General features: G+C 47.0%; 1 protein-coding gene and 1 non-coding gene across 5 annotated transcripts in view; both read left to right on the top strand.

Moving 5' to 3' along the window:
* Window positions 1-27679, top strand: part of THSD4 (thrombospondin type 1 domain containing 4) — a 547394-nt gene that overhangs the window by 489026 nt on the left and 30689 nt on the right. For all 4 annotated transcript variants that reach the window (XM_053928849.1, XM_053928850.1, XM_053928851.1 and 1 more), the window contains 3 exons: window positions 20338-20513; window positions 22891-22987; window positions 25626-25904. In XM_053928849.1, the coding sequence (XP_053784824.1) occupies window positions 20338-20513; window positions 22891-22987; window positions 25626-25904 (552 nt within the window). The remainder of the gene's footprint in view (window positions 1-20337; window positions 20514-22890; window positions 22988-25625; window positions 25905-27679) is intronic.
* LOC112301973 (small Cajal body-specific RNA 15) lies at window positions 27274-27399 on the top strand. The gene has a single exon (XR_002974527.1). It is a non-coding gene; the product is annotated as a small Cajal body-specific RNA 15 (non-coding RNA).

Raw genomic sequence — 27679 nt, 5'->3', positions numbered from 1 at the left:
ATAAAAGTTCCTTCATCTTTACATTTCTGGTAATGCGTTGCCATCCTAAAGATGTGTGAGGGCTCCTCGCGGATTAACATCCCAAGCAGCTGCCAGGCTGGCCCTCTCCCTATTCCAGCGCTCAGGGCAGCCAAGCTCATCCAGTCCATTTCAGGACAGCAGCCAGGAGGAAAGGAGAAGCTATTGTTGGTTTTTTATCAAGGAAAAGGGTTTTGCATTCATTCATTCAATGGCTATTTCAGGGTTGCCTACTATTCACAAGGAGGACGTAAGGAAGAGAAAATTAGACACTAGTTCTTCTCCCACCACCAAGCGTGTGTGGTCAGTTAATCTAACAAGGAAGATGAGGAGCAATCAGTGAAAATGCCCTAAAAGGAAAATACACAGTGTTACAGGAATGCAGAGGGGGAGACGTTACTCCCAGTTGGGGTGGAGCGGGGAGGGAGTCAGAGAAAGTTTCAGAAGAAGCAGCAGGCAAACCACAAATCCTGAAGGATAAGTGGGTTAAGGACACGCAGGCGTGGTGAGAAATTGCGTCAGGGGAATCACAAAGCCTTAGCGACGATCTGGCTAGCCCTTCGTTTTGCATGTGAGGAAACCGAGGCCCAGGCTGGCCAGGGGCAAGTCCGGAGACTGAGCCTTTCCCCAAATGCAGCTTCTGTGCATGCAGTGTCCTGGGGCAGTGTGGGCGGCCGCCTGGAGGGGTGTGAGTTCTGACCTTGTGCAGGCGGGATAAGGACTGTGTTTTGCTTTGAAAATAGGATTTTGTAATTTGATCAGATGCTGGGGCAAAGGAAGAGGCAGGGGAAACCGGAGGTGTCCAGCTGGATGGTGACAGTGACAGCAGGAGGGCACCTGGGTGGGGAACGGGAGGAAGCAGGTCTGAGAGAGAAAACAATGTATCTGATTTGTGCTGGAGGCACTTAGGAGGTAGGTGTGCAGGGGAAAGGTCAAGAAGGCCCGTGGAAACCGGTGCTGCAGTTCAGGAAGGTCAAAACCAAAGATAGGAATTGGGAGTCACCTCTTCAGAGTAGAGAATTGGGGTTGTCCAAGGGATGGATGGAGGGAAACAGAAGCTGATTAAAGACTGTAGCCATAGCTCCCTTTGGAGAGGAGGAGGCCGAGGGGACCCAAATCAGGCCAGAGGTAGGCAGGGGTCCAGGACGCAATACCCTGAGGTGAGGGATGAGAGAGATTTCTTAGGGATCAGTCTGTGCCCCAGCAAAAAGGATTAACACGCCACAAACATGATGCTTGAGAAGAAGCAGCTGGATCTAGCAACTAAAACGTTGCTCCTGACTTTGCAGGTGCAAGGCAGCCAGAGCAAATGCCGTTTAGAAAGTTTGGCAGTGAAGAGGAGGAAAGGGATTAATGGGTACCAGGGTTGGGACAAGATGTGGGTCTGTTTTTTGTTTTAAACCTAGGATAGATTTAGTCGTGTTTATTAGAAGATGGGAGGACCTGGCAGAGAGACAGGGAGAGAAGAGATGGAGAGAAGGAATGGTTGATGGAGGGTGATCCTGTAGGAACCATAAGGGATTAAGGTCAAGGACATGGCCTACTGACAGTAGGGATTGAAATCTCTGAGCTGAGGTGGGAGGGCTGGGCTGGAGAGTCGTAGATGGAGCAAATGCAGAAGCTCCACGGATCAAGTCGGTAGTGCAGGAATAAAACCAACCTTTGGAGAAACCCAAAGTTCAAGGTCAAATAGGTACCAAGGATGGGACAGCAGGGAAACACAGTCATGATGTCCAGAGACCCAAACAGGTCAGTCACTGGTGCCCAGCCCCAAGGATGGGGCTGAAGGAACATGACCCACAACGACGACGTTTGCTTGCGGGACGGGTTAGAATTTTAGGTACAGCTAACGTCCATTGAGCCACACATCAAACGCACGATTTCTCTGCTCGCACTGGACTTCAACCTCCAAATACCTTAATCAAACCAGAATGTGAATATTGAAGACATCAAAAGAACAAGGACATTATTAATTTGGGAATCAAGGCCACTAACCACTTGATCTTTTTAAATCATTTCCTCATTTAGCCCCAATCTCGGTAACAAACATTCCCGCAGCTCCCTTAAGTTTCCTGGAGCTAAAACCTGAGTTTTGTTTTGTTCCCCTCTGGAACTTAGTTCTTATCTCGGGCTCTTTTGAAGTAGGTAGTTATCAAATCGACCTTTAGCTCACTGGCCTTGTGTTGAGTAGGTAATTTCCCCCCTGAACAATGGGCTCCGAAGAATTCAAGCCAAAATTCCAGGCTCGCTTTGAGCAATAAATACTGTAATTAACTTGTAACCATTTTGCTTGGAGAAAGCCTCATTTTCTCAAACAAAATGCCTTTCAAATAAAAACAATTCCGTGCCCTCTTTTTTCCAGCGATACTTTCCAGTGCCTGGGAATAAGCAGTGTGTCATATAAAAGTAGCTTCTTGGAGATTTTTTAAATCCTCTTTTCTCCGGTTTTCAAGCTCTGCCATAGAAGCTGCACTGTCTTCTGGGAGTATGCTGTTCCTAAGAGAGTTAACCGAGTGCCCTTCCATCTGAACTGTGCAGGAATTTGGTGGGAGTCCTACTGACCCTGGTCCTTTGGGACGTCTGTCATGCCCAGCGGCCGGGGCAGACTTGGAGCCATAGGCTGTGGGAGGGGGCAATGGACGTCTGTGACCCCGGCACAGCGAGGCTGGGGAGAGCTGCAGTGGCAGGAGTATTTTGTCATGGGGATAATAAATGGTAGACAGTTTTATTACCATTTTTAAACCCTGTACAAACAGCGTACCTCCTATTGCCTGCACCTAATCACCGGACCACCCCCACTGCCCAACCCCGGATCTCACACTGTCTCTCAGTCCAGGGCATGAGGTAGGCAAAATTAAGACCCGTACAGAGCAGGGCCAGCCATGGGAGTTTGAAATGAGGAAGTCCTAAGACAGTCCCAAATATGCAGCCAGAAAACCCAAGTTCGGACTCATAGCTGAGCTGGCAACTAAAAGCATACATACAGAGTTAAGGTGACAGCTGCTAGATTTGTTTTAGTCCTAAGGCAAAGGCAAGTCGGGAGCCCGAAGGAAAAGGCATCACAAGTACATACAAGGAGGGACCCATCATGAGACGGATTATGAGTATTTGCCAAAACAGTTGCCACTCTCTGACCTATTTTTTGGTTTTGGTTTCGGCTCAGCCACACCCATGAGGCCTTCCTCCAAGGTTTTTAAGTCACCTCATAACTTCTGTCCACGTTGGGAGTGAGGGGCACGCAGCGCTGCCCAAAGCCTGATTTTCTCAGCACTGCGGGTGTGGCGCCGCACTCTCGCTGCACGGAGCGCCTGGGTGGCCCTGGACCACGGCCAGCGAAGGCAGCAGCAGGAACCCGAGGTTTGTGTCCCGTGAGGTCCCGGCCCGGCCTGCCGTGTGCTGCCCGGTCACGTGGGAGGTAGTGTGGCCTGATGTAAAGATCCCTGACTATGGCAGGGGAGCATCACACTACACCCCCACCTTGGCTGCTTACTAACCTCGGGGTTTTGAGAACATCTTTGTTTTAAAACTAGCTTTCTCACCCGAATAATAGGATTGGAGTACTGACAGCGGGGGGAAGGCAGGGTTGGGAGGAATTGAAATAAGGCTGTGAGTTTATTTGGGAACTGTAGAAGCCTAAGGAATGTGAGGCTGTGTTGATTTGACTTTCTGGTTGCCCCAGACCGTACCCAGTAATCAGTAATTAGTGCCCAAATGCAGATGGGGGGAAGGAGCTTAGCCGCAGCACCTGTTTGAGAAGCAGCCGTGCGCTGGGACCACACGGGCACTGCAGGACGGAGCACACGTGGAGGGGGAGGGACACCCTGGTTCTCTCCTGTGTGGTGATGGAACCCATCCTGGCACTGCACTCCGGGGGAGGCTCCTCGCTTTGAGAGGAATACAGACCGGACGGATTAAATGGCGTGTTGCAGGAGGAGACATCGAGGGGGCTCCAGGATTTTAACTGGAAGGGACAAGTCTGGAAACTGAAAGCTCTTCGGATTTCGTGAATGTTCTTACATGGAAGATGGATTGGTCTCGTTCTATGTGTCTTCCAGAGGAGGGTGGTCACTTCGAAGGTACGGATCTCAGTGCATCTAAGGCGGTGGTTCCCAACTCGGCTGCAAATTAGAATTACCAGAGAGCTTTTAAAGTTCCCACTGTCCAGGAGGCACAGTATTTATAGAACTCTCAAGGTGATTGCAATGGGCAGCCAAGTCTGCAAAGCAGTCATCTGTGGAAGGAATGGTAGATCCGAACTAAGCAAAGGAGGGCGAGCTACTAGAGTGTGGACGGTCCCTGCCGCCGAAGCTGCTCAGATCCACACTGGGCGTCCCTTGGTGGTGATGAACTCAAGCTTTCCAGGGGCGGTTAGACCAAAGGAGATGAACCTTAAGTGCCTCCACCCTGAGAGGCGGAGTCAGTGCTCTGAAGTGGAGGTTTTCTTTAGTAGTTCCAAGGAACTATTTGTTTGAATAAAATGAAACATAAGTATTTAAAACAAGCAAAGGAAGATGGAGGTGGATCCCTCTCCCACCCCATCCCCACCCATTCTACCCTCTTCTCCCGATGAACCCTGAGGACACCTTGTGGAAACTTGGGAACCTAATGAAAATCTCTAGGACACCAGGGAAGACAATTTTAAAAACCACCAATTTAAGGAAAGGGATTTACACAGAAATGAATTTTGTGTTCAACCAACTATAGTTAAAATCTTGATTATCTTGATTAATAGAAGTAGCAAATCCCAAATGGAGAAGAGCCAACATAAATGACCGTGGGTGGACCTATGCCATTTTTTATTTGGGAAAATGAAGAGCATCAGCCAGTCCGTGGTGGACCCATGCCTTAGCAACTGGACCCAGGTCTGTTTCTGCTTATTATCTGGTGTCACACATGGGATGTAAGAGCCACCTCCTTCGGCTCACCGTGGTATTTTCCAAGAGAAGAATGCCAAAGTATTATTTGCCGAAAGTTCCTGGGCTTTGCATTCACATGTGGAGGTTCAGCCCGGATGAGCTCTTCGTTCATGTCCTGCCCTGTGCAGAGCAAGTCTTAAACCCAGGCGTTCTCTTTTCCAGTATCTGTCCACAGTTTCATGGCACTTTCCGTGCCACACAGGCTCTAGCTCGTGTGCCGAAGCTGGAACTTACACGTGGCCGCCTGGGAGCAGGGAAAGGAATGGGGAGTGAAAACAAGTAAGTTGAGTCCTGGTTCTGCTATTAGCCAGTTGTGTGAATACAGACAAGTCTCCTAACTTACCGGTTTCCTCCTCTCTAAAATGAAATTTATTATACTTCCTGCATATCTCGTGGGATTATTGTGAGGGTAAAAAAAAAATAAGCCAAGGTCATATCCTCTTACGTTATATAAAATATTCATGATCACTGAACACAAAAATATAACATTGGGGAATTTCTGTGTCTGAGGCCCGTCCAGAAGAACTCCAGCCACTGTTAATATAATGAGAGTGGTTTGTGTGACACTGATATAACCTGGCAGCCAAGGAGAGTAGACTGGAATGGCCTGGAATGCACATGCGTGAACAATGATGACTTCACTGTAATAGGCAGGGGGGCAATAGATGTCTTTGAGTATGCATGTGTACTGTGTGGCTATTGCATTCAAAGGTGTGAGTGATTAGAGCAATGGAATCTGTATCAAATTTTTCGTTAAGCTTGAACATTCCTCCACAGAAACTATTCATATGATTCAGAAGGCTGCAGCTATGGGCAACTGGTGATTGGCAGCTTCATCACAACAACATGCCCGCTCACGCATCACGTCTCATGCAGTTTTTTAGTGAACATCAAATCACCCAGGTGACTCAGCCCCTCTACAGCCCAGATTCGGCACCCTGCGACTTCTGGCTTTTCCCAAAACTAAATCACCTTTGAAAGGGAAGAGATTTCAGACCAGCAGTGACATTCAGGAATATCCAACAGGGAAGCTGATAGCAATTGGGAGAACTGTGTGAGGTCCCAAGGTGCCTACTTTGAAGGGGACTGAGGCGTCATTGTCCCCTGAGGCGTCACTGAAGCATACAGTGTTTCTTGTATCTTGTATCTTCTTCAATAAATGTCTCTATTTTTCATAGTGCATGGCTGGATACCTTCTGGACAGACCTCGTATGTAGATGTCATACATATGGCAAATATAAATAGGGGAGGGTAAGAAACCTATATGTGTTTAAGACTTCTACATTTTACTTGAAGTGATAAACATTAACTCTAAGTAAACTGTGACAGATGAGGCTTGTATATTATAATTTTTGAAAAGCAACTAAAAATAGTACAATAAATATAACCAAGGGATGCGGACCCCAGCCCACGGCCATGCCCTTCTCTGTCCCTGTCCTCTGCCTGCAGAGTGCTCCTCACCCCGCACACTCCTGCTCAGATGCCACCTCTCTCCCGAGACCCTCTGCCCCGCCATGGGAATTTACCAGGCTCCCCGTCCCCACCGTCTGAGCTCCCAAAGCTACGCGCAGTCTTACCTTTGCAGCCCCAATACTTCTGTGCCCAGATTATTTTCTTACTTCAACCATGGATGGAATCTATTACATAGAACAGTATTAGAGGCTTCAAAACAAAAACTTTCTTTATAGTTAGTATGTATTCAAAGGAAGTTGGGAGTCAAAATAAATCAAATGTTAATATCTTGAATGAGAATTAGCCATACTTAGCTATAATTTAGCAATGAAATAAGAACAAAGGCTTGGCATTTCTCTCTATTCAAACCCCTCACAACCTGGGATCATAGCGTGCCGAAGAAAAGCCAGCCTTCTTTCTCCGATACTCTGATTTTCAGGCCAAATGTTTTACATCATATTGGAGAAAATCACATGGGTTCAATTTTTTTCCAACCCCCAAATGCCAAAGCAAATCCGAACTGAAAAATTACTGAGTGATATGTGTGTATATTTGTTTAAACAGAAATCATAATTTGGATACTTTATCAAACTGGGCCTGGGTCTATCTAGAAAGAAAATGTTTGTTTTGTTTTGCTTTGTTGAATAGAATTTTTCTGCATCACTCTGTATGTTTACCCTTGGGTCAGGAGAAAGGGGGGACATTTTTGTGATTGGAATATCCAGATAAACAGGACTTTAAGTAGAGTTTCCAAGACTCTCTTATCTGAACTCCAAGGCTAAAATAAGATCAGAACAATACAGCTCATAATTTTCTTCTATTCAACAAGCATTTAATGAGTGCCAAGCAAGAGCCAAGCACTGGGCGAAAATGCATACGCCACAGTATCTGCCTTTAAAGCCCTTCTCGCAAGGGAGGTTGTTATACAAATACGAGATAAAGCAGGGACATAAACTTAATAATAGAAGCCAGGCATAGCAGATATTTGTGCAGATACCACTTCATTCTGTTGCCATCGAAGCTGGACTCTAAGCTTTCTTCCGATTCTCAAACTGATTCTGAACCACTTTTGGCCTTTGGAAGTTTTGTGGGGCAAAACAGTGACAGCGTGTTTTCCATGATCTGCGCACATGGCCTTCCTTTAGCACGTGTGCACCTGGCAGGGGGAGTTCGGAGCATTTTAAGGTATACTGGGGCTTTGTCCGCCTTTCTGGTTTGATTATACACATTGTCTTCCCTTCATTAAGGTAGGTATTTCTAGCAGTTATCTCCAAAGAGTTAACTCGAAGCTTTTGAAAACTAGACGTGGAGCAACAACAGAGTGGTAATTCAGGACGCAGCTGTCAGCGGCCAGTGTGGGACATTGTATCTGGGCCAGCTTGGCTGTAATTAGTGTCATCTGGGTGTTACAGAACAGACCCAGGAGTGGGGGAACGATATACTATTACCAAATGGACCCACTCTTGTGCTCTGGGGGTCCCCCACCCCATACTAGGTTCGCCTTGCCCGCCACCAGGTAAAGACATCTCTCAATGCCAGAGACTGGTGAAAAGGGATTACTTATTTAAAGAGTTATACAAACTTAAGAGTGATGACTTAATGTCTTCACTGAGATCCCAAAGTCCTTTAGAATACCCACAAATGCACAGTCCTTCCTTCCCCCTCTGCCCAGTCCAGGGTCTCGTGTCTCAGAAAAAGAAATAGAAGTCTGTGGTTCTCTGCCTAAGCTGCATGGTCCTAAAAAGACCCCCAATGGCTGCCGCCCTGGGTTTAAATCCCAGCACCAATCTTCCTCTGCCACCATTTTTGACTCCTCCCACAATTGGCCACAGCTGCCAGCATTCCCATATTTTTCCAGCTTTACAGGGCTGCCATAGTAAATCTGGGCAGGTGTGGCCCCATGGCATGGAGGCAATCATCTCCAAGCTCTTATGCAGGCTCTGTAACCAGGGGGAGTTGCCTCCCAGTTACATCATGGGTGGAAGTCACTCTTGTCCCCCCAGCTCAAAGCAGGGCCACAGCAATTTAACATATCCATGAAACCAGTTAAAGGTTATAGATATGTTAAATGACCATTCTAGAGGTTAGCTGCAAAATAGTTGCTATGCAAAACATCTCTCAATGGCCCTGCTCCATGCGTCCCATCCCCCAGCTCAGACCTGTGGGGTGAGGACATCCTATATATATACTTTTTTTGTAATATTTCCTGGACACCAAGTTCTGGACCCCATTACAAATCCCTGTTTGGGGGCCCCCCCTTGGCTGCACTCTGTTACAAGGGAAGCTTTTAAATCACTCAGTGCCCAAACTGTACCCCAACCAATTAAATCCCAACCTCTGGGAGTTGGAACCCAGACCTGAGGATTTGAGGGGAAGGGAGTCAACCTGTGTGGTTTCACACCTTTTTATTTGGAAGTTGCAGATGGTCCCTGACTTAGGATGGTTTGACTTAATGATTTTTCGACTTTTTGATGGTACAGAGGTGATATGTGGAAGCCGTTCTTGGAATTTGGAATTTTGCTCTTTTCCCGAGCTGGCGATATGAGGTCCAATCCTCTCTGGTGACACTGGTCAGTGGCAGGAGCCGCAGCTCCCAGTCAGCCAGGCGGTCCCCACGGGAAGCAGCTGGTACCCTGCCGTGCACTGTGACGCCAGCGTTTCTGTTCTAGTTCAATGCCTCAAACACGCTCAAGGCCCAAAGTGTTTTCAGCAGTGTGTGTGACTGGCGAGGACCCACACAGCCACCCTGCTTTCACTTGCGGTACTGTCACCAACAGATGGCATGAGACAGTCAACACTTTATCATAAAATAGAATGTACGTTAGATGATTCTGCCCTACTATTGGCTAATGTAAGTGTTCCGAGCCGTTTAAGGTAGGCTAGGCCATGAAGTTCAGCAGGTTAGGTAAGTTAAGTGCATTTCCGACTTACAGTTTATCAGCACGTAACCCCATTGTAAGTCAAGGAACATCTATAATTTGGAATTTATAAATGTCGCAAACAAAAATAGTACAAAGAACTCCCCTTTATCCAGAGTCACCTAGGTGTTTTCCTCTGCATCGTTCGAGGGTGTTACTTACACCGTGGCCCGTAGCCTGGAGCTGCTTCAGTTTCAGTGAGTACTTCCTAGAATGGGCACGTTCTCTTGAGTGACCACAGTGCCGCTAACACCTTCACACGTTCACGTGCACACCCTACTTACAAGTGTTTCATTTACACCCGTACCCCAGTTGTGTCCGTTGGTCTCATAACATCCCTTTACGGCGTTTCTCAGACCCCGGTTCAGTTAGTTGACATTTATTCCTCTTTCTCCTCGTTCAGTCTGCCCTGCAGCCTTGCTTTATCTTTCATGGCATCGACATTTTTGAAAAGTACTGTTCCCGCACTTTCAAACACTAGAACGTTCCTCACTGTGTGATGAAATGATGAACTTCCAGCCAGAGCTCCGCACAGCAGGCCACGTCCTTTCCACGCTGCCTCAACAGGACGTCAGTGTTGGCCTTTGCTCGCCGGGCCTGTTGATTTTGCACGCCTGGTAAAGCATTGCCCAATTCCTCCACTGGATAATTGTTCTTCCTTTTCTCCCTTGTAACTAATAAAGAGTTTGAGTGACCTATAAGACCAACAGGGTATCTTACTCCGCATCAAAATGCCCCAACGTTTAACATCTGTTGATGATTCTTGCCTGATCAATCTTTACCATCACAACTGCAAAATGATTTTCCGACTCCAGCACTCCCTCCCTAGTTCCCAGCCAGCCCTCAAGATTCCTCGTTAGAAAGAGCTCTGCCTTCTCCCTCGTGTATTTATTATATGTATAATAATAATCTACTTACTGATACAGACTCATATGTTTTCGTTTTTAAAAAATGTACAATTTATTACCATACTTATTTGGGTGCTCAAAGTATTCCAGAAGTGGCTAGTAGAGCCCCTTCGAGGTGACTCCTATACCCCTGTGACATGTCCCTCGAGTTTCTGTGAACACTTCCATGCTTGTCATGTACCTACGTTGTCCCATCTCTGGAATTAGTCATTTTTCCAGGACATGGTGCCTTTTAATGGGAAATGGTATTAGAGACCATGATTAAGGTGCTAGGTATGCTTTTGCTAGTGGAGTGTTTTTGCTTCTTAGCCCTCCTAGTAGACAGAGCTAGGAAATGTACGCATATGTTGTATAGATACATACGCATATACATACCTAAGATATGCACATTTATACACATATATGCACGTACATATTTGCATGCACGTAAACATAGGCATAATTTCAAGGTCATGGATTCACACTACCTCAAATGCAAGTCCATCGCCATAGGGCTCTGTGTTGCCGTCCCCCACTGCAGAGCTGCGTGTCTGCTTTTCCACGTCTGAGGCCCCTGGCTCCCAACGTCAACTCCGGAGTACAACCACTTTGGGAAAATGTTTGGCAGGCCTTCTACAGCTAAACGTGCATGTACTTATAACCTAGCAGTTCTACTTCTGGGCAAACCCCCAACAAAAATGAGGACTTATGTCCACCAAAAACACACAAGAATGTTTATAGTAGCTTTACCCATAAGTGTCAAAAACTGGAAGCAAACCAAAAGTCCATCAAGAACCGAACAAGTAAACAAACGGTGGCATAGTCGTTTGGGATGATGCTAAATTGTTATGCAAAAATGAACTGATAAATGCAACAACGTGAACGTATCTCGTGGACACAGAGTTAACGAAAAGTGCCCAGCACAGAAGAGGAGGAGGTGTGGTGTTACTCCATGTACGTGGATTTCAAAACCAGGCTGAACGATGGTGCTAGACAGCCGAGCAGTACTCACTACTCCTCGAGCCTTGTGGTAATGACTTTCAGGGGGTAGAAAGGAGCCTCTGGGGCTGGAATGGTCTATATCATTATTCAGGTAGTAGTAATGCCAGTGTAATATAAATATAAAAACCGAGCCATAAACTCATAACTTAAATACTTCACTGTCTATAAGTTATATCCTAATTTTTTTACATTTTAATACAACTACAAATCAGGCTGCCAATGTAATTAACTCAACTGAAACGACCTAGTCAGATCAATTTCCCACGTGTTTGAGAAATGGCAGCTGCATCAGACCTCAACCACCTGCCCGGAGCTCCTGCTTTCCTGTCCTCGGACACCGCTAGTCAGTGACCGCGAGGAGATGGAGGAGATGATGCCTCCTAGGCTGTAACGCCTCAGGGGTGGGCTGAGCGTCTGGAGGTAGCGTGTGTTCAGTTGAACTGGACTCTTTCACACCTCCTCCCCCAGCCCCCTGCCAAGGATTAGTCGCGATCCAAACCCCAATGGCTCTGCCCTGTGTATAAAGTCACAATTATAGGTGTCCTCTCAGATGGATTGCTGATAACTCGAAAAACTTGGCTCTGAGAATTCCACATACTTGCAGGCAGGGAGAGCTGGCCTGTGGCGAGGGCCTCAGCAGGAGGGTGGAGCAGAGGCCCCGCCCCCAGACCGACCCTTTGGCCTCCCTCCTCTTGTGTCTGCCCTGTTACTCAGGCAGAGCCAGAAGATGAGAAGTGAAACCTTTCCACCTTTGAGAAGCCCCCTCTTTTGATCAGGGAAAAGTGTACTGTAGAGGCTCCCGGCTTTAAATGCGCCAGAGACGCTGGGGGCCTGATGCTGGACCTCACCGCAGAGTTTCCGATTCAGCCAGCCTGAACCTGGATATCTCACCAGCTGCCAGGGATGCGGATGCTGCCGGTCCAAAGACCACACTGCTGTAAGGGAAAGAGTGTGGAAGCAGACTGTCGAAGTTCAAGTGCTGAACTCTACATAATAGTCTATGAACTGGAGCAAGCAACTTACTCTCTGAGCCTATTTCCTCCTCTGTACAAGAAAGGTAATAGGTGTCCTGGCATCCATATTATAGGATAGGCATTCATATTATGAGTTCATTTGTGGGTTTGTTGTTGAAGTATAATTGATTTATAATATTATATATTAGCTTCAGGTGTATAACATAGTGATCTGATATTTATATACATTACAAAGTGATCACCACGCTGTTGTCACTCTCACCACACGAAGTTATTATAGTATTGTTGACCATATTCTCTACTCGTGTTCTGAAAACCATCAATCATCAAAACAGAGTTTCTTCACCTGTTTGTACCACGGACTCCCTGGATCGTCAGCGGGCACCTTCTCAGAATACTGTTTCTAAATCCATAAAATAAGATACAGAAGAGGGCAAAGGAAACCAATTGTATTGAAATGGAGTTACCAACAAATTTTTAGAAAACAAATTTGCAATATAGTAACATGTGCTTCTTTAACATTAAAATAGGAGATCTCTTGGAGGGTCTCATAATTACAGTAATTGTTATATGTAGTGATGAGTTTTTAAACAATTTTTCAAAAATATATGTAACATCTTAATGTCATATAAATAATCAAAGTCTGTCCAGAAGAAGTCCAGCCATTGTTAATATAATGAGAAATGTTTGCATGACATCAATGTAACCTGGCAGCCAAGGAGAGTGGACTGGAATGCACATGTGTGAACAATGATGACTTCACTGTATGAGTCAGTGGGGCTGGTAGATGCTGTTGAGTGAGCATGTGCACTGTGTGGCCATCGCATTCAAATGACTGAGCAAGTAGAGCAACGAATCTGCATCAAGTTTTGCATTCAGCGTTAACATTCCTCCATAGAAACTATTCACAGGATTCAGAAGGCTGCAGCTATGGGCAACTGGTGATTGGCAGCTTCATCACAACAATATTCCCGCTCATGCATCACATCTCATGCAGAGTTTTTTGGCAAAAGATCAAATCACTCAGGTGACTCAACCCCCCAACAGCCCAGATTTGATGCCCTGTGATGTCTGGCTTTTCCCAAAACTAAAAGCACCTTTGAAAGAGAAGAGGTTTCAGACCATTCATGAGGTTCAGGAATATCCGACCAGGCAGCTAATGGCGATTGGGAGAACTGTGTGAGGTCCCAAGGCGCCTACTTTGAACTGAACTGAGGCATCGTTGTCTTATGTACAATGTTCTTGTATCTTCTTCAATAAATGTTTCTATTTTTCATCATAGTACATAGCTAGATACCTTCTGGACAGACCACGTATATGTGATTTCCACTGGTGACGAAGTCACAGTACTCTAGCACTATTCTGGTTTGTTGCCTACATCTATAATGGGAGGAATGCTAAAATAAAGATGTAATTGACAGGCCCCTCCAAGGCGGTAGTATGACATGAATAGTTATGTTCCATTTCCAGATTAGCTAGCATATTCCGAGACCCACTTGGGTTTGTGCCTAAATGTGGGATTTGCTGGAAGCCCACGGGCTGGATGGGAAATGGCAGAGCTGCAGACCCCCAGCTGGTGTTGTGATGACGAGCAATGGTGTCGGACCCCTTCACCTTCGGTTTTGTTGGGCCACTTCCTAAATAACTTCTAAGAACTGCTGCAAGGTTAAGAAGATTGAAATTTTGCTACTAGGAGGAAACTTAACCTTCATTTTCCAAAGGAAGAAGCAAGGGTCGAGATCACAGTGATCCGTTCACTCAAAGGAAACGAGCTTCTTTATTCGAGACTGTGGGAGCCTGCGGTTGGTCCGTCAACAGCAGGCACTGAGATTATGGGATAACGCGTGAGAACCAGGGCTTGGATGGATAAACCATTCCTGCAGGAATCTTGCAAAAAGGCATTGCTGGTACAGATGGTTTAAACCAAACAGACAAGTCAAACACAGACCTCTGAAACTGGAATAAACCCAAATGTCAAACAAAAGTGGTTTCCTTACATGGACATCGCTGTGAGGTTGACTTTCAAACAGGCTTTGCCGAAGCTTGACCTGCCGTGTGCACACCACTGGCAAGAGGCATGAGTCCGCTGCACTTTTTGTGGGGTCGTCTGGGACACCACTCACGGTGCCAACACTGTCTGCAGGCCCATGACCTGCAGGCAGAGCTGCGTCCGGTATGCCCAGCCAGGTCACGGCCAGTTTGGGAGCTGTGTCAGAACCTAACCCCTGGGAATATGCACCCAGGACCCTGTTGGCTGAAAGTCTAATACAGCTTTGCTGTTATATGAGTAAGGGTTCGTGTAAACCCTGAGGGGGGTATGAGGTAAAAGGGTTCGGGGTCCCCACGTCTGATTTCCTGGGAGGCCCTGGCATCTTTCTCCTCTGCAGTATTTCAAATGGTTCGCTACTGGACCTTTTGGTTTCCAGATAATAGCCTCTCCTACCATATAGCCATTAAGGGCAATAAAATCTTAGCCAGGACTTAACTCAATTCTGAGCTTTTGATGCACTAAATGGGATTTTAAGGAAAAGTTGTAAAGAGGGGAAATACATGTATCCCTCGGGAGTAAGTCTGTTTGTGCTGTGTCCTTTATAGTAATTAAAATGTGTCAGCCTAAAGAAAAGGAATACAGGCATATGATAAAGCGAAATTTGAATTGTAGTAAAAAGATATAAAATGGGAATAATGTCTCCTTTCTCATCTCTCATCCCAACCTAAACCCTAGCTTTTGTCCCCAAAAACTTTATGTGTGTGCCTGCGTGTTTTATGTATTTGCTTTCATTTAAAAGTATGCACAAATGAGACCCAACACACTGTTTGCATTTTTGTTTTCTTTAAAAATTATCATGGAGCCTTGCCGTGCCCACACGCAGCCTGCTCATAGTAGGGCCTCACTGTGTGGGCATCCTCTATAACAATCCCTCAAGCAGTCTTCTACTGATGGATGTTTAGGTTGTTTTTAGGTTTTTTCTACATTAAAAAAAAAAGCCTGCAGAGCCGTGTCCGGTGTGGCTCAGTTGGTTGGAGCATCGTCCCGCACACCAAAAGTTCATGGGTTCGATCCCTGGTCTGGGGGGTTCAGTTCCCAGTAGGGGTGCGTACAAGAGGCATCTAATCGATGTTTCTGTCTCACATCTATCTTTCTCCCCTTCCCTCTCTCCCTCCCTGCCCCTCTCTCTAAAATCAATAAGCATGTCCTTGGGTGAGAATTTTTTTAAAAACTTGCAGCGAATATCTTTGTTACAAACACTTTTGTATATTTAGAGAAAGATATACCTCAAGTAGTTTCCTAGAAGTACAACTCCTGAGTCAAATGTGTGGGCACTTAAAAGTTTTAACAATATAACCGCTGCCCTCCAATATGGTTGAATTAGTTTATGTTCCCACCAATAAGGTGATGGGTGCTTGCTTATTCATACACCTGTCAATTCTGGCAGCATAAATCTTTTAAAACATTTGCCAATCTGGCAGATCAAGCATATCTCATCGTGGTTATGACTTACATTTCTTAAATTATTGGGTTGGCCAAAAAATCTGTATGTTTTTTTCCATAGAATAAGAGACACATTTTTTCATTTTCACCAATAACTTCATTGCTTTGGATATTTTGAATATGTCGGCTGTCTCCCACATGGTAGAACATTGATTGTTCTCAGCTGATGTCTCGATTTGATCGCTATCAACTTCAACTGGTCTACCCGATGGTGGAGCATCGTCCAGCGTGAAATCTCCAACATGGAACTTTACAAACCACTTTTGACACATTCGATCAGTCACAGCACCCTCTCCACACACTGCACACATCTTCCTTTAGGTTTCAGTTGTGTTTTTACCTTTCTTGAAATAATAAAGCATAATATGCTGAAAATGTTGCCTGTGTTTTTCCATCTTCAATATTAAAATAGCTACAGAAAAATTCACCAATTTTGATAAGTTTTTTTAATACACGCTGATATGACAGCTGTCACAACACAATCGAACAAAATTGTTTCGAATGAAGTTAAAGACAGCTAAGCGCTACTAGAGCCGTGTTATGGAAGAAACCACACAAACATTTTGGCCAACCCCGTGTAAGTGAAGTAGAGCATCTTTTTGTTTACTTATGGAATATTTGTACTTGGTTTTCTGCGATTGTCTAGTTATCGTTCTTTGCCTATCTTCTCTTTGAGCTGCTGCCTTTTTCTGTGACACACTTTTGCGTCGAGCAAATAGGAATTCCTGCTGCATGGTGAGCATTGTGCTGAGCCCTGTAACTCCAACAGCAGGAAACACCAGTGCCTTTGCCCTTGTGACCCTTCACCGTGCTGGGGGACGAACATTAGTCCTGTCACACTCTGAACCGGGGTGTTTGCGCACCGAGTCGAGTGCCTTGAAGGGAAAGCTCTTGCATCTCTCAGTGAGCGAAGAGACTAGACCGGGGGAGGGAGAAGGCTGCACTGAGGACCTGACAGCTAAAGAACAAATAGGAGAGAGGCAAGTCTCATATGATTTCCGTTATGTGTGGAATCTAATGAACAAAGGAAATTAACAAACAGAATAGAAGCAGACTCGTAGACACAGAGACCAGACTGACAGCTGTCAGAGGGGAGGGGATGGGGGGGCTGCATAAAAAAGGTGAAGCGATTAAGCAAAAAAAAAAAATCATAGACACAGACAACAGTATGGTGAATACCAGAGGGAAAAAGGGGGTCGGGGGAGGTAGAAGAGGGTAAAGGGGGGATAAATGGTGATGGAAGGAGACTTGGCTTGGGGTGGTGAACACAATATAATATACAGATGGTGTGTTATAGAATCATATCCCTGAAACCTATGTAATTTTATTAACCAATGTCACTCCAGTAAATTCAATTTTTTAAAAAAGAAAGGAAAAAAAGAACAAATAGGATTGGGGGCTAGGGGAAGCATTTCTGGAAGAAGGCACAGCATAGCGGAGGGAATAACGGTTGAACCAAAAGAAGGCCAGAGAGCAGAGCACAGGGAGAAGAGCAGTGGCACCAGATGAGGCTGGACCACGTCACCGGGGCCCCGGCCCCATTAATGATTGGGGGGGGGTCCCCTAGATAAATAGAAAGCCATTAAAAGAATTCTAAGCTGTAGTTGGTGATCAAATCTGCATCCTGAAAAGATCACTGTGGCTGAAAAGAGAGGAAACAGGAAGCCCAGGTAGAAGGCCCACTGTTTCCGAGTTAGTGCGGATACGCTCTGATGGGAGCTTGGCCCTTGATTGCGGCCGTGGACATGAAGAAAGGTAGATGGGTTCAAGAAATGTGGAGGAGGTCAAATAAAATTTGATGATGAACTGGAGGTAGGTGCTAAGGAAGGGAGGCAGTGTCTGGGGCGATCCGGGGTTCCAATTAGATGGGGTGCCACTGACTGAAATAATAACCACTGGAAGCATCAAGGATGAGTTCCGCCTAAGGCAACACATTTGAGTAAAACTGTCAAGTCAGCAATTGGAAGCAACAGCCTGGGAGTGGAGGAAAAGCCTGGATTGCAATCATACGTTTGAAAGTCACTGAGTACAGTAATTGAAGCTATGGACACAGGCAAAGTGGCCCACGAGAGGAGCACAGCACCTAAGTCACATCTACTCATAATCCCTAAAGAATGCTAACATTTAATCGGTGAGTAGAGAAATATGAGAGAGAAAGGAAAAGCAGAAGCCTGAGAGCAGGCGGAGAGCCAGCCAAGGGCCAGTGGAGAAGGAGCCGAGTGTGGCATCCCAGGGGCCAGGGAAAGAGTGTTCCGAATAGAACAGAGGGGTCAGTAGTGCCAAACGCTGCTGAGATGCCCGGTAAGAGGGGGCCTGGAAAGTGTCCTTCGGACTTCGCAATGTGGCAGTCTTGGTGACGTGAATTTGAATCGCTTCCATGGAATAATGGGGGCAGAAATCAAACAGAGATGGTTGAGGAATGAATGGGAAATGAGGAAATGGAAACACTATACGGACCACTCTCAAGAAGTATGGTTTTGATAGAAAACAGCCCAAACCTGCCCCTCCTCAGTCTCTACCCTTGAGACTTCTTTGCCACTCAATAAGCTGAACTGATTTTAGAATTTGGATTCAGTGTTCCATAGCTGTGGTCTCTTGGTAGCCATGGCAGCCAGCCAGGCAGGGGCAGAGTCTGCAGGGGAGGCTCCATGGAAATTGGAGGCTCTTCCACCCCTTCTAGCAGCCTCCAACTCTTCAGGCCTGAGAAGGCCCATTGTAGAATCACTGCTGAAAATTGGGTTAAGAAACAAAAAGTCCTCATGTTTTAGAGACACCTACTGAAAAGTGTAAGGGTAAATGGAGTCTGGGGTTTGCAAAGTGAAACAGATAAGCCATGAGTTGATTATTGGTTTTCTTTAAAAATATTTTTTATTGATTATGCTATTACCATTGTCCCATTTCCCCCCGTTATTCCCCTCCCCTCTGCATACCCCATCCCACCCACGTTCGCCCCCTTTAGTTCATGTCCATGGGTCATGCATATAGGTTCTTCGGCTTCTACATTTCCTATACTATTCTTACTCTCTCCCCATCTATTTTCTTCCTACCATTTATGCTACTTATTTCCTGTACCTTTCCCCCCTCTCTCCCCCTCCCAGTCCCCCGCTGAAAACCCTCCATGTGATCTCCACTTCCATGATTCTGTTCCTGTTCTAATTGGTTGCTTAGTTGTTTTTGTTTTTGTTGTTTTTTAGGTTCAGTTGTTAGTAGTTGTGAGTTTGTTGTCATTTTACTGTTCAGTTTTGATCTTCTTTTTCTTAGATAATTCCCTTTAACACTTCATATAATCAGGGCTTGGTGATGATGAACTCCTTTAACTTGACCTTATCTGAGGAGCACTTTATCTGCCCTTCCATTTTAAATGAAAGCTTTGCTGGAGAGAGTCATCTTGGATGTAGGTCCTTGCCTTTCATGACTTCAGATACTTCTTTCCAGCCCCTTCTTGCCTGTAAGGTCTCTTTGGAGAAATCAGCTTATAGTCTTATGGGAACTCCTTTGTAGGTAACTGTCTCCTTTTCTCTTGCCGCTTTTAAGATTCTCTCCTTATCTTTAATCTTGGATAACTTAATTATGATATGTCCTTGGGTCTAGCTTCTTTGGGACTCTCTGGACTTCCTGAAAGTCTGTTTCCTTTGCCAGATTCGGGAAGTTCTCCTTCATTATTTGTTCAAATAAATTTTCAATTTCTTGCTCTTCCTCTTCTCCTTCTGGTACCCCTAGAAGTGTTCGGATGTTGGAACACTTAACATTGTCCTCGAGGTTCCTAAGCCTCTCCTTATTTTTCTAAATTCTTGTTTCTTCATTCTGTCCTAGTTGAATGTTTCTTTCTTCCTTCTGGTCCAAACCATTGATTTGAGTCCCAGTTTCCTTCCCTTCACTGTTGGTTCCCTGTACATTTTCCTTTATTTCACTTTTCATAGCCTTCATTTTTTCCTCTATTTTGCAACCATACTCAACCATTTCTGTGAGTGTCCTGATTACCAGTGTTCTGAACTATGCATCTGATAGGTTGGTATCTATTTGTTGCTTAGTTGTTTTTCTGGAGCTTTGATCTGTTCTTTCATTTGGGCCATTTTTTTTGTCTTGGCACACCTGTTTCATAGTAAGAGGAAGAGCCTTAGGTGTTCACTAGGATGGGACAACCCATGTCACTATGTCGTGACACTGTCAGTGGGGGAGGGGTCCAAGAGGGAACAATGCTGCTTGTTCAGCTGTCAGCCGGCTTTCAGTCACTTCCTCTGCTACCCGCAATCAAATTGGGCCCTTCTGGTGCTGATTTCTTCTGTGTGGGTGGGTTTGTGTACATTTTAGGACCCTGTGGGTCTCTCCAGTGAACTCTCCTATGAGGCTGGGAGTTTCTCAGGCTGCTGCTTCAACCCTCATAGGTTTTTCCAGTCAGAGGTTTTGAAGCTTTATTTTCTCACACTGGAACCCTGGGTTGTCTCGCCCCGCAATTTTTCCTCCCGGTTTATCTGAATGCAAATGTGGGTCCTCCAGCTGCTGCCTTGCTGCGAGTCCTTTCCACCCTGGCTGCCACCTACCGGTCTGGATTAATGTTTCTTCTTTAACTCCTTGATTGTCAGACTTCCATAGAGTTCAATTTTCTGTCAGTTCTGGTTGTTTTTAGTTTTTAAATTTGTTGTTGTCTTTTTTTGGTTGTCTCATTTTTCTTAACAGCCTTGCGAAGTCGTTCTGGCCGCTCCATCATCAACGGGAACTGGGCGATTGACCGGCCCGGGAAATACGAGGGCGGAGGGACCATGTTCACCTACAAGCGTCCCAATGAGATTTCGAGCACTGCGGGAGAGTCCTTTCTGGCCGAAGGTCCCACTAATGAGATCTTGGATGTCTATGTGAGTTTTGATGTTTCTGGGCTGCTCTCTGCATTTTGTGTCTTGTTCCTTTTAAGAGCCACACTCAGAGCAAACAAGCAACACACCGTCGCCCACGCTCAGTAAGACCATCTGAGCAGAGTTGTTGGAAGTGCCCTTAAAGCTCGGCCGCAACGTCACCACTCACCCTGAATGCGCCCGAGCTCACAGAACCCTTAAACTCTACCAGATGCGTAGAACCCTCAATTTATTGACCCAGTAAAACCAATTTTACTTGTTGAACCAAATCAGAGTCAAAACGTATCCTTTATTTCATGAGTATTGGGTCGCCTCCAGGCACTTTCCTCCTCATGCTAATTTGGCATGTTTTCTTTTCCTGGCAAAAGAAAGCAAATGCCTAAAGCAAGACAAGACGCTCACAGTTCCCAGCCCTCTTCAAATTCTCTTCAAGCGAAGGAAGGCAGGAGGGCCGTAGAGAACTCCAGATGGCCCAGTAGAGCTCCCAGGGATGGTACAGAGGGCCCCTGCCTCGCAGAAGACAGGGCTTCCACTTAGTTAACACAAAACTAAATGATTAAGTTACATGGAGTCAAAAACTGTCCTCATTTTTAAAAGAAACCACTAGAATCCAGTCTTCTCAAAAACATCAGGAAATAAAAGGTGACAAGAAATAAAAGTTTGAAATTGGGTTTTTATGATAAGAAAGAATGAGCTGACTCATAGATATGCATTCTCTCACCACCTCCAAAGCCAGCACGCGATGTACGCTATGTCAGAGATTTTATAAATAAAAATAGCTTCTTCGCCTATCCAGTTACATGTTTGTTCCTCTTGGGCCTAGTGGCTCTTGGACTAGAAACTATAAAGAAAGCCTTATTATAGTTAATTTGCAATATTATTTTTACACTGTCCAGTGGATTGTTGGACTCTGGGTAGGTTTCGAACGGCATCAGGGATAAAAAACCCAGATTGTTAAAGACCCGCTGTGGGTGGGCTAGGACGTGGTGGCCAACAATAATTTTATAAATGGGACGAGGTTTGTACTGGCAGAATAATCCCTCAGAAGAGGCACGGAAGAGGGAGAGAGGCTTTCCGACCTCAGAGCAATTGTCGAAGTGTGTGAAAAGAGAAGAGAGGGGATGAGGAGTAGACGGTGGGAACTTAGGGCACACCACCGTCTGTTTCGGGGTTCTGTGCTCGGCACCATTGTTGCTGAGTGTAAGAAGCTCAGCGGTTCTCAGGTCTGCCTTCCTGCCGTCGGGTGACTTATGGGACGCAGGCCCCTTGCACAGGCAGGGATGATGGCGTGAATGGATGGGACAGGCACACTCGGCAACCAAACAGGACCCACCCATGCAGGAGTCACTCAGAGATGTTTGGAGCTGAAAGGACTTACGAGATCCACTGTGATTCTAACGTCCTTCTTCTCCAGATGAGGAAATAAAAAGCTGCGATTAAGGGCCTTGTTCTAAGTCACACAGCTGGTCAACAGGAGAGCCCCTTTGTAAAGCAACAGAGGCAGGAGTGTCAGCATGTGGCAGCGTCTCCTTGCCTGGCTCACACCCACTCTGTCCACTGTCGTCTGCTGCTGCACCGGGCCCACCGCCACGCTGCCCACCAGGGAAGCCACAGGGCTCTGTGCTCCAGAGCCAGTCGGGAGGGGTCTGTTCTGCTGGGCCCCAGACCCCTGATGACTGATTTGGTCTTTTGCCCCAGACAAGTTCCATTGCTGACTTCATGGCCCTATGCAACTTCCTGCTTTTGTCATCGGTTCCTGAAAGAGTGGGACCCAGGGAGTTTCTCCCCGTATACCTGGTTTCCTGACCCCGTCTCATTGTGCTTCTGGAGCTTTCCATGGATGAGAAGGGGTGGGACCCAGAGTGAGTGAGTTAGAGGGTTGGGGCAGAGCTTTCCTAAGCCAGCCTTGCCAGCCAGGTAGAAAAAGTTGGAAAGAACCTAAAGGCTCCCAGGCTGCTCTGCCAGAGGTCTGCCCTCCTTTGCACGACTCTGTCTCGCCACCTAGCGTTCCAGTGGGGTCTCTGTCGTGTAAACATGTATCCGTTTGGACATTTTGGGAGCACCGCGCAAAATCTAAGCCATGGTACAAGATGGTCTGGAGCCAACAGAAATGTTCCGTTCCCCCTGCTCCCATCTTCCTAATCGGAATGTATGAAACGTTGACTTTCAGCCTGGTCTTCTTTTATTTAAGTTGTTCATTCTTCAAAAGCAAATGACAAAAAGCCATCTGGAAATAGCTCTCGTTTAATCTACCACAGGTCTACTAATATTATTAACCCGTGGATTTATAGATAATGCCACTTATACCACTGAGCCCAAGCCGGGAGGAAAGGGACGTGTGTGAGTGCCAACGCAGTGACGTTCACTTTTGTGTTGTCAGATGATACACCAGCAGCCTAACCCGGGGGTCCACTACGAGTATGTCATCATGGGGACCAATGCCATCAGCCCACAGGTGCCACCTCACAGGAGACCAGGTAAAGTCCCTCGTTTTGCTGCCAAGCCCTCGGCTCATTTCCTTTTAAAACCCCCTCTGTCCTCTTCTTGTGCAGACGCCCTCTGTCTCTAAACCGATGCAGAGAAAACCCAGGGACACGATCTTCAGAGTCAGGGGCCCATATAGCAGAGGAAGCTCCACCGCTGGTCTGAGCCTTCGCGGATCAGTGTTTCATTCACTTGATTCAAAAATGAATTGAACGTCCTGGGTCTTCCTTTCCAGTTCCTCATATGGAAGTGCCCTGTATGAGTTTCTTGTTGCTGCCATAACAAATCTCCTCGAGCTTAGTGGCTCAACACAAGGCGGATTTATTATTTTGCAGTTCTAAAGGTCAGAAGCCCACAACAGGCTCACTAGGCTATGCCCCCATCAGAGGCTGCGGGAGAGAATCCTTTCCTCGCCTTTTTCCAGAGGCCACTCTCTCTCCTTGGTGCATGGCCCCTTTCTCCATCTCCAAGGCCAGCTGGATGGCGCCCTCACATCTCTCGCTGACTCTGACCTCTGCTTCCATCACCACGCCTCTTTCTCTGGCTGTCCCTCCTGCCTCTTTCTCATAAGGACCCAGATTTGGGCCACCCTGACAATCCAGGATAATCTCTCCATCTCAAAATCTTCGACTTCATCACATCTGCAAAGTCCTCCCTGCCACGTAAGGCGACATATTTCTGGTTCCATGGACTAGGACGCAGACTTCTTCTGAGGGCCACCAGTCTGTCTGCCAGCCTTTCCTCTCGGTCCCCTTTTGCTCCTGTGAACACGACTTTGACCTATCAGAAAGGAATACTGAGTTCACACCCAGTGATACACCTCTTCCCTGGGGGCTCTGCTGATGGACAGATCGGGCTGCTGCTGGCAATGGCTCAGCGCTCAGGCTTTCCAGATATTTCTTTACTGAGCGATGATGGAACCCACCCAAGTGGAGATCATCTTTTCTACCTTTCCAACAAGAAGGTCTGCAGAAATATTAATGGTGATAATTACTCACACGCGCTGAGTCCTAGCCGAGTGTTGGACCGCTAAACGCTTCCCATAGGTTAGCTCACGGAATTTTCACCACAGTGCTCCCCGACAGAGGTACTGTTATCAGCTTCATTCTTAAAGTAAGGAGGTGGAAGCTTAGAGGAATTCGTCTCTTGCCCCGACCCCACAGTGACCTCGGGCCAGCCTGCGTGACTAGCCCTGTGCTTGTTACACTGCCCAGAGGCTACCTGGGCCAATGCCTACCCTAGGAAGGGAGGGGACAGGTGCCAGACCTGGCCGATCCATCCTGCTCTGGGCTGCCGATCAGATAGCCAGGTTACCTGATTGTCACAGGTTGGGGAAGAGCCACCTGGTGGCCTGAAGACAACAGCCTGGTGTGTGTCCGACAGGTGGGGTACATGTGTTGTTCAAACTCCAAGTCAGCAAACCCAGCCCAACAGAATTTTTAAGCCATTTCCAGGAGCAATAACAGTCTGAGCACCAAGTCCAGATGGCAGACTATGGAGATGCTGAGGTTGATGCTGACTGATGGGGGCAATTGGACAGATTATTTAAATGATATAGGATGATGAGGATTGATAACAAGTCTAATGGGTTTCACCTAACAGGTAGCATGGGGGTCTGGGATCAGCTGCCTGGGACAGCGCAGGCCCAGAAGGGGTCAGTTGTAGGAATTTGGTGGGGAGGGGCGTTCTGGACCAGGCTTCATCCTCCATGCCAACCGAGTCAGGAGGACAGAGCCTGCATTCAGCTCTGCCACGTTCTTGCTGTGCTTCCTCAGGCAAGTCAGAAACTTCTCTGAACACATCCCGAGTCCACAAAACAGGAAAAAAACTAAACTCAAAGATTCTGTTCAGTTTTGTTTCATTTGAGAGGGGCAGAAGGAAAGTGAGTGAATCATCAGGTGTCAACCCCAGCACCCAATACACAGAATGTCTTTGGCTGATCACATCTCGGACAGTCTCATATCCGTATGCCTGGTCTTGACTCTATTGGCTTAATTTGCATATAATATTTTAAACCACAAATTATTGTAAGTAGCTGACTAAATACGAAAGTACCAGTGGAGGGGCAGAGAAAGCCCTATGTTTTAACTGTATTCAACAATGACTCCAAAATTTGCCTCCTTATTTTGTATGAAACTAATACGTGCTTGGATAGGTATCGCCAAATTTCCCTCCAAAATTTGTGTCTTATTTACAGACTCGCCCACAGTGTATGAGAATGTGTTTCTCTGGCACCTTCAACAAGGAGCTTAGTGATTTAGGGGTTTCCAAAGGGTCTAATCTCCATCGGTAGACAAGGAGATTTATTGTTGCTCTTCTTCAGTTACAAGTGAAGCTGAGCACTTTGGGGAGATTCTGTTGCCTGTATTCCGTTCTGTGTGAAATGCCTCTCCCTGGCCCTTGCCTGCTTGTCCTATTGGGATATTCATCTTTTCCTTATTTTTTAATAGTTTCTTAAACATTGGGGAAATTAGTGTCTGCATATTTTAAATATATGTGCTCTGAATTAGAAAGGATCTCCTGCTACCTGATTTTTAATGTTAAAGCAGTTTCCTCTTTATGACTCACTGTGCAAAATGCACTTACCTGTGTGTAAATGCACTTACCTGTGTGCGCACCTGCCTCTCCCAGGGGAGCCCTTCCAGGGCCCGCGGCTGGCAGAGGGGCGGAGCCCGGAGCAGCGGGGAGAAGGGAAGGAGAGGACGGAGGGGAAGGAAGACTTGAACGCTGGGGCCCCTGAAATATTCACCTCGGAATCGGCGCAGACCTTCCCAGTGCGGCATCCGGATAGATTTTCTGCCCACCGGCCAGACAGCGCGGTGCCGCCAGCACCACAGCCCCCACGGCGAGGCCGAGATCACAACTGGAAGCAGCTCGGCACAACGGAGTGCTCCACCACCTGCGGGAAAGGTGAGCTCATGCGTGGGCTGGTGGGGTCTCCGCAGACGCCCCTGAGGGGTGTGCAGGCAGTCCCACCCCTCCATGAACCAGGCCCCTCCAGGGCTCATTAGGGGGAGGTTGTGTTGGGGGTCCCCAAGACCACCCTCGGGCTTGACGATCCACTAGAAGGACTTAAAAGACATAAAAGCTGCTATGCTCATGGGTACCATTTACTGCAGCGGAAAGATCCAGACTAGAGCCAGCAAAGGGAGGCAGACAGCTAGCGGTCATTACTCTCGGAGGCCAAAATCATCTCAGCGACGCCTTTCCACCACGCGATGGCCATGCGCAGTGTGGGTCCTACCTGACACAGGAACCCAAGGTCGGAATGTGTCACTGCCGAGGTATTCTGCCCCGAGGTTATGGTGCCATGCCCCTTAAAGGAACTACATACACCGAGAGCCAGATGGAAACTGGGGGAAGTTATAAAAGGATGAAATGGTTGTCGTGTGGTTTTATACCAAGGGTGGCATGTGTAGAAGACTCTCTTCCATTTCATGTCTGTAAAGATGGCCTGGCCCGGGCATCCTGGAGAGGTGAGGTGCAGCCCTGTCCGCAGCCCGCCAGGTGTGGCATGGTGGACAGCATGCATGGGACAAGGACGGAAGCAGGTGCTGTTTGTCAGCTCACCCTTCACGTCACTGCCCCAGTCTTCGTGGTCCATGCTGCACGAAAATCTGCCTCCCTTATTGTTCTCTGGCATCCGGCTGGCACACTCCTGCCTCCACTCCACCATCCAGCTCGGGCACCACCTCCTCCGTGCAGCCCTTCCTGGCCCTGCAAGGCAGAGGTGGGCACTTCTTCCCGGGGCCTCAGCAGTTGGAGACACACTTCCTTTTGACCTGCGGCTCGGCCTGGCCTCCTGTCGTCATGGTGTACGCTTGCGACCTCGGCACCTGGCATGTTGCCATGCACACAGTAGGTGCTCTTCACGTGCTTCTTGAATGAATGGCTGTACCGTCACTACATTTCCAGTGTGAGACGTATCAGCTGTTAGAGGAGACACAAGGGCAGCGTTGACATCTTCATTACGTCAGGGATGTACAAGTCTGTTACTGCCCTTACCCACGTCCCATCCGTAGCATAAAGAATGTGGATTTGTGTATTCAAAACTGAAGGAACATTTTCTCTAGATTTCCATATTATTTTCAGTAACGTTCTAAGACAGTGTTTCTCCTTTGCATTGTGGACACACACACACACACTCTAACGTCACAGCTGCCACTTGATGCCTAAGATGAGATGTCCATCCTCCTCCTCATCCTGACAAACAGCACTGGTTCTCAAGCCGGAGGGCACTGAAGAAGCGCCGTAGAAATAGAACAGAACCAGAGATGTGCGGGAGACTGAGAAAGTACAGTCCTGGAAGTCGAGCCGACTCAGCTTTCAGCCTCCTAAATAAAAAGGTAGACAGGACAGGTCTTGTTCACAAAATAAATTGAAGACCTGCTTACCACCAACAGCAAAAGAGAGAGAGAGAGAGATGTATTATTCCCCTAACCCTCCATTCGCTCCTACTCCCCGCCCCCTGTCTTTCTCCCGTGTGGCCAATGGCAGTAGCCCATGGACGCACCTCTTTGCTCCCAGGCACCGAAAGCCTCGGTCGAAGTGCAGGGCAGGTGAGGCAGTGTGGATGCACCAAACGCTTAGCCCACCTCACGGTCATCAGCAGCGGTGACAAGTGTGCCGTGACAAGAAATTCCGAGTCTGCCAGTGCTGCTCCGCCCAAGTCCATTCCCCTGTGA

The sequence above is a fragment of the Desmodus rotundus genome, chromosome 7, assembly GCF_022682495.2.
Source record: "Desmodus rotundus isolate HL8 chromosome 7, HLdesRot8A.1, whole genome shotgun sequence".
Lineage (NCBI taxonomy): Eukaryota > Metazoa > Chordata > Mammalia > Chiroptera > Phyllostomidae > Desmodus > Desmodus rotundus.
The sequence above is the reverse complement of the archived record's forward strand: the minus strand, read 5'-3'. Positions and strand labels throughout refer to the sequence as shown.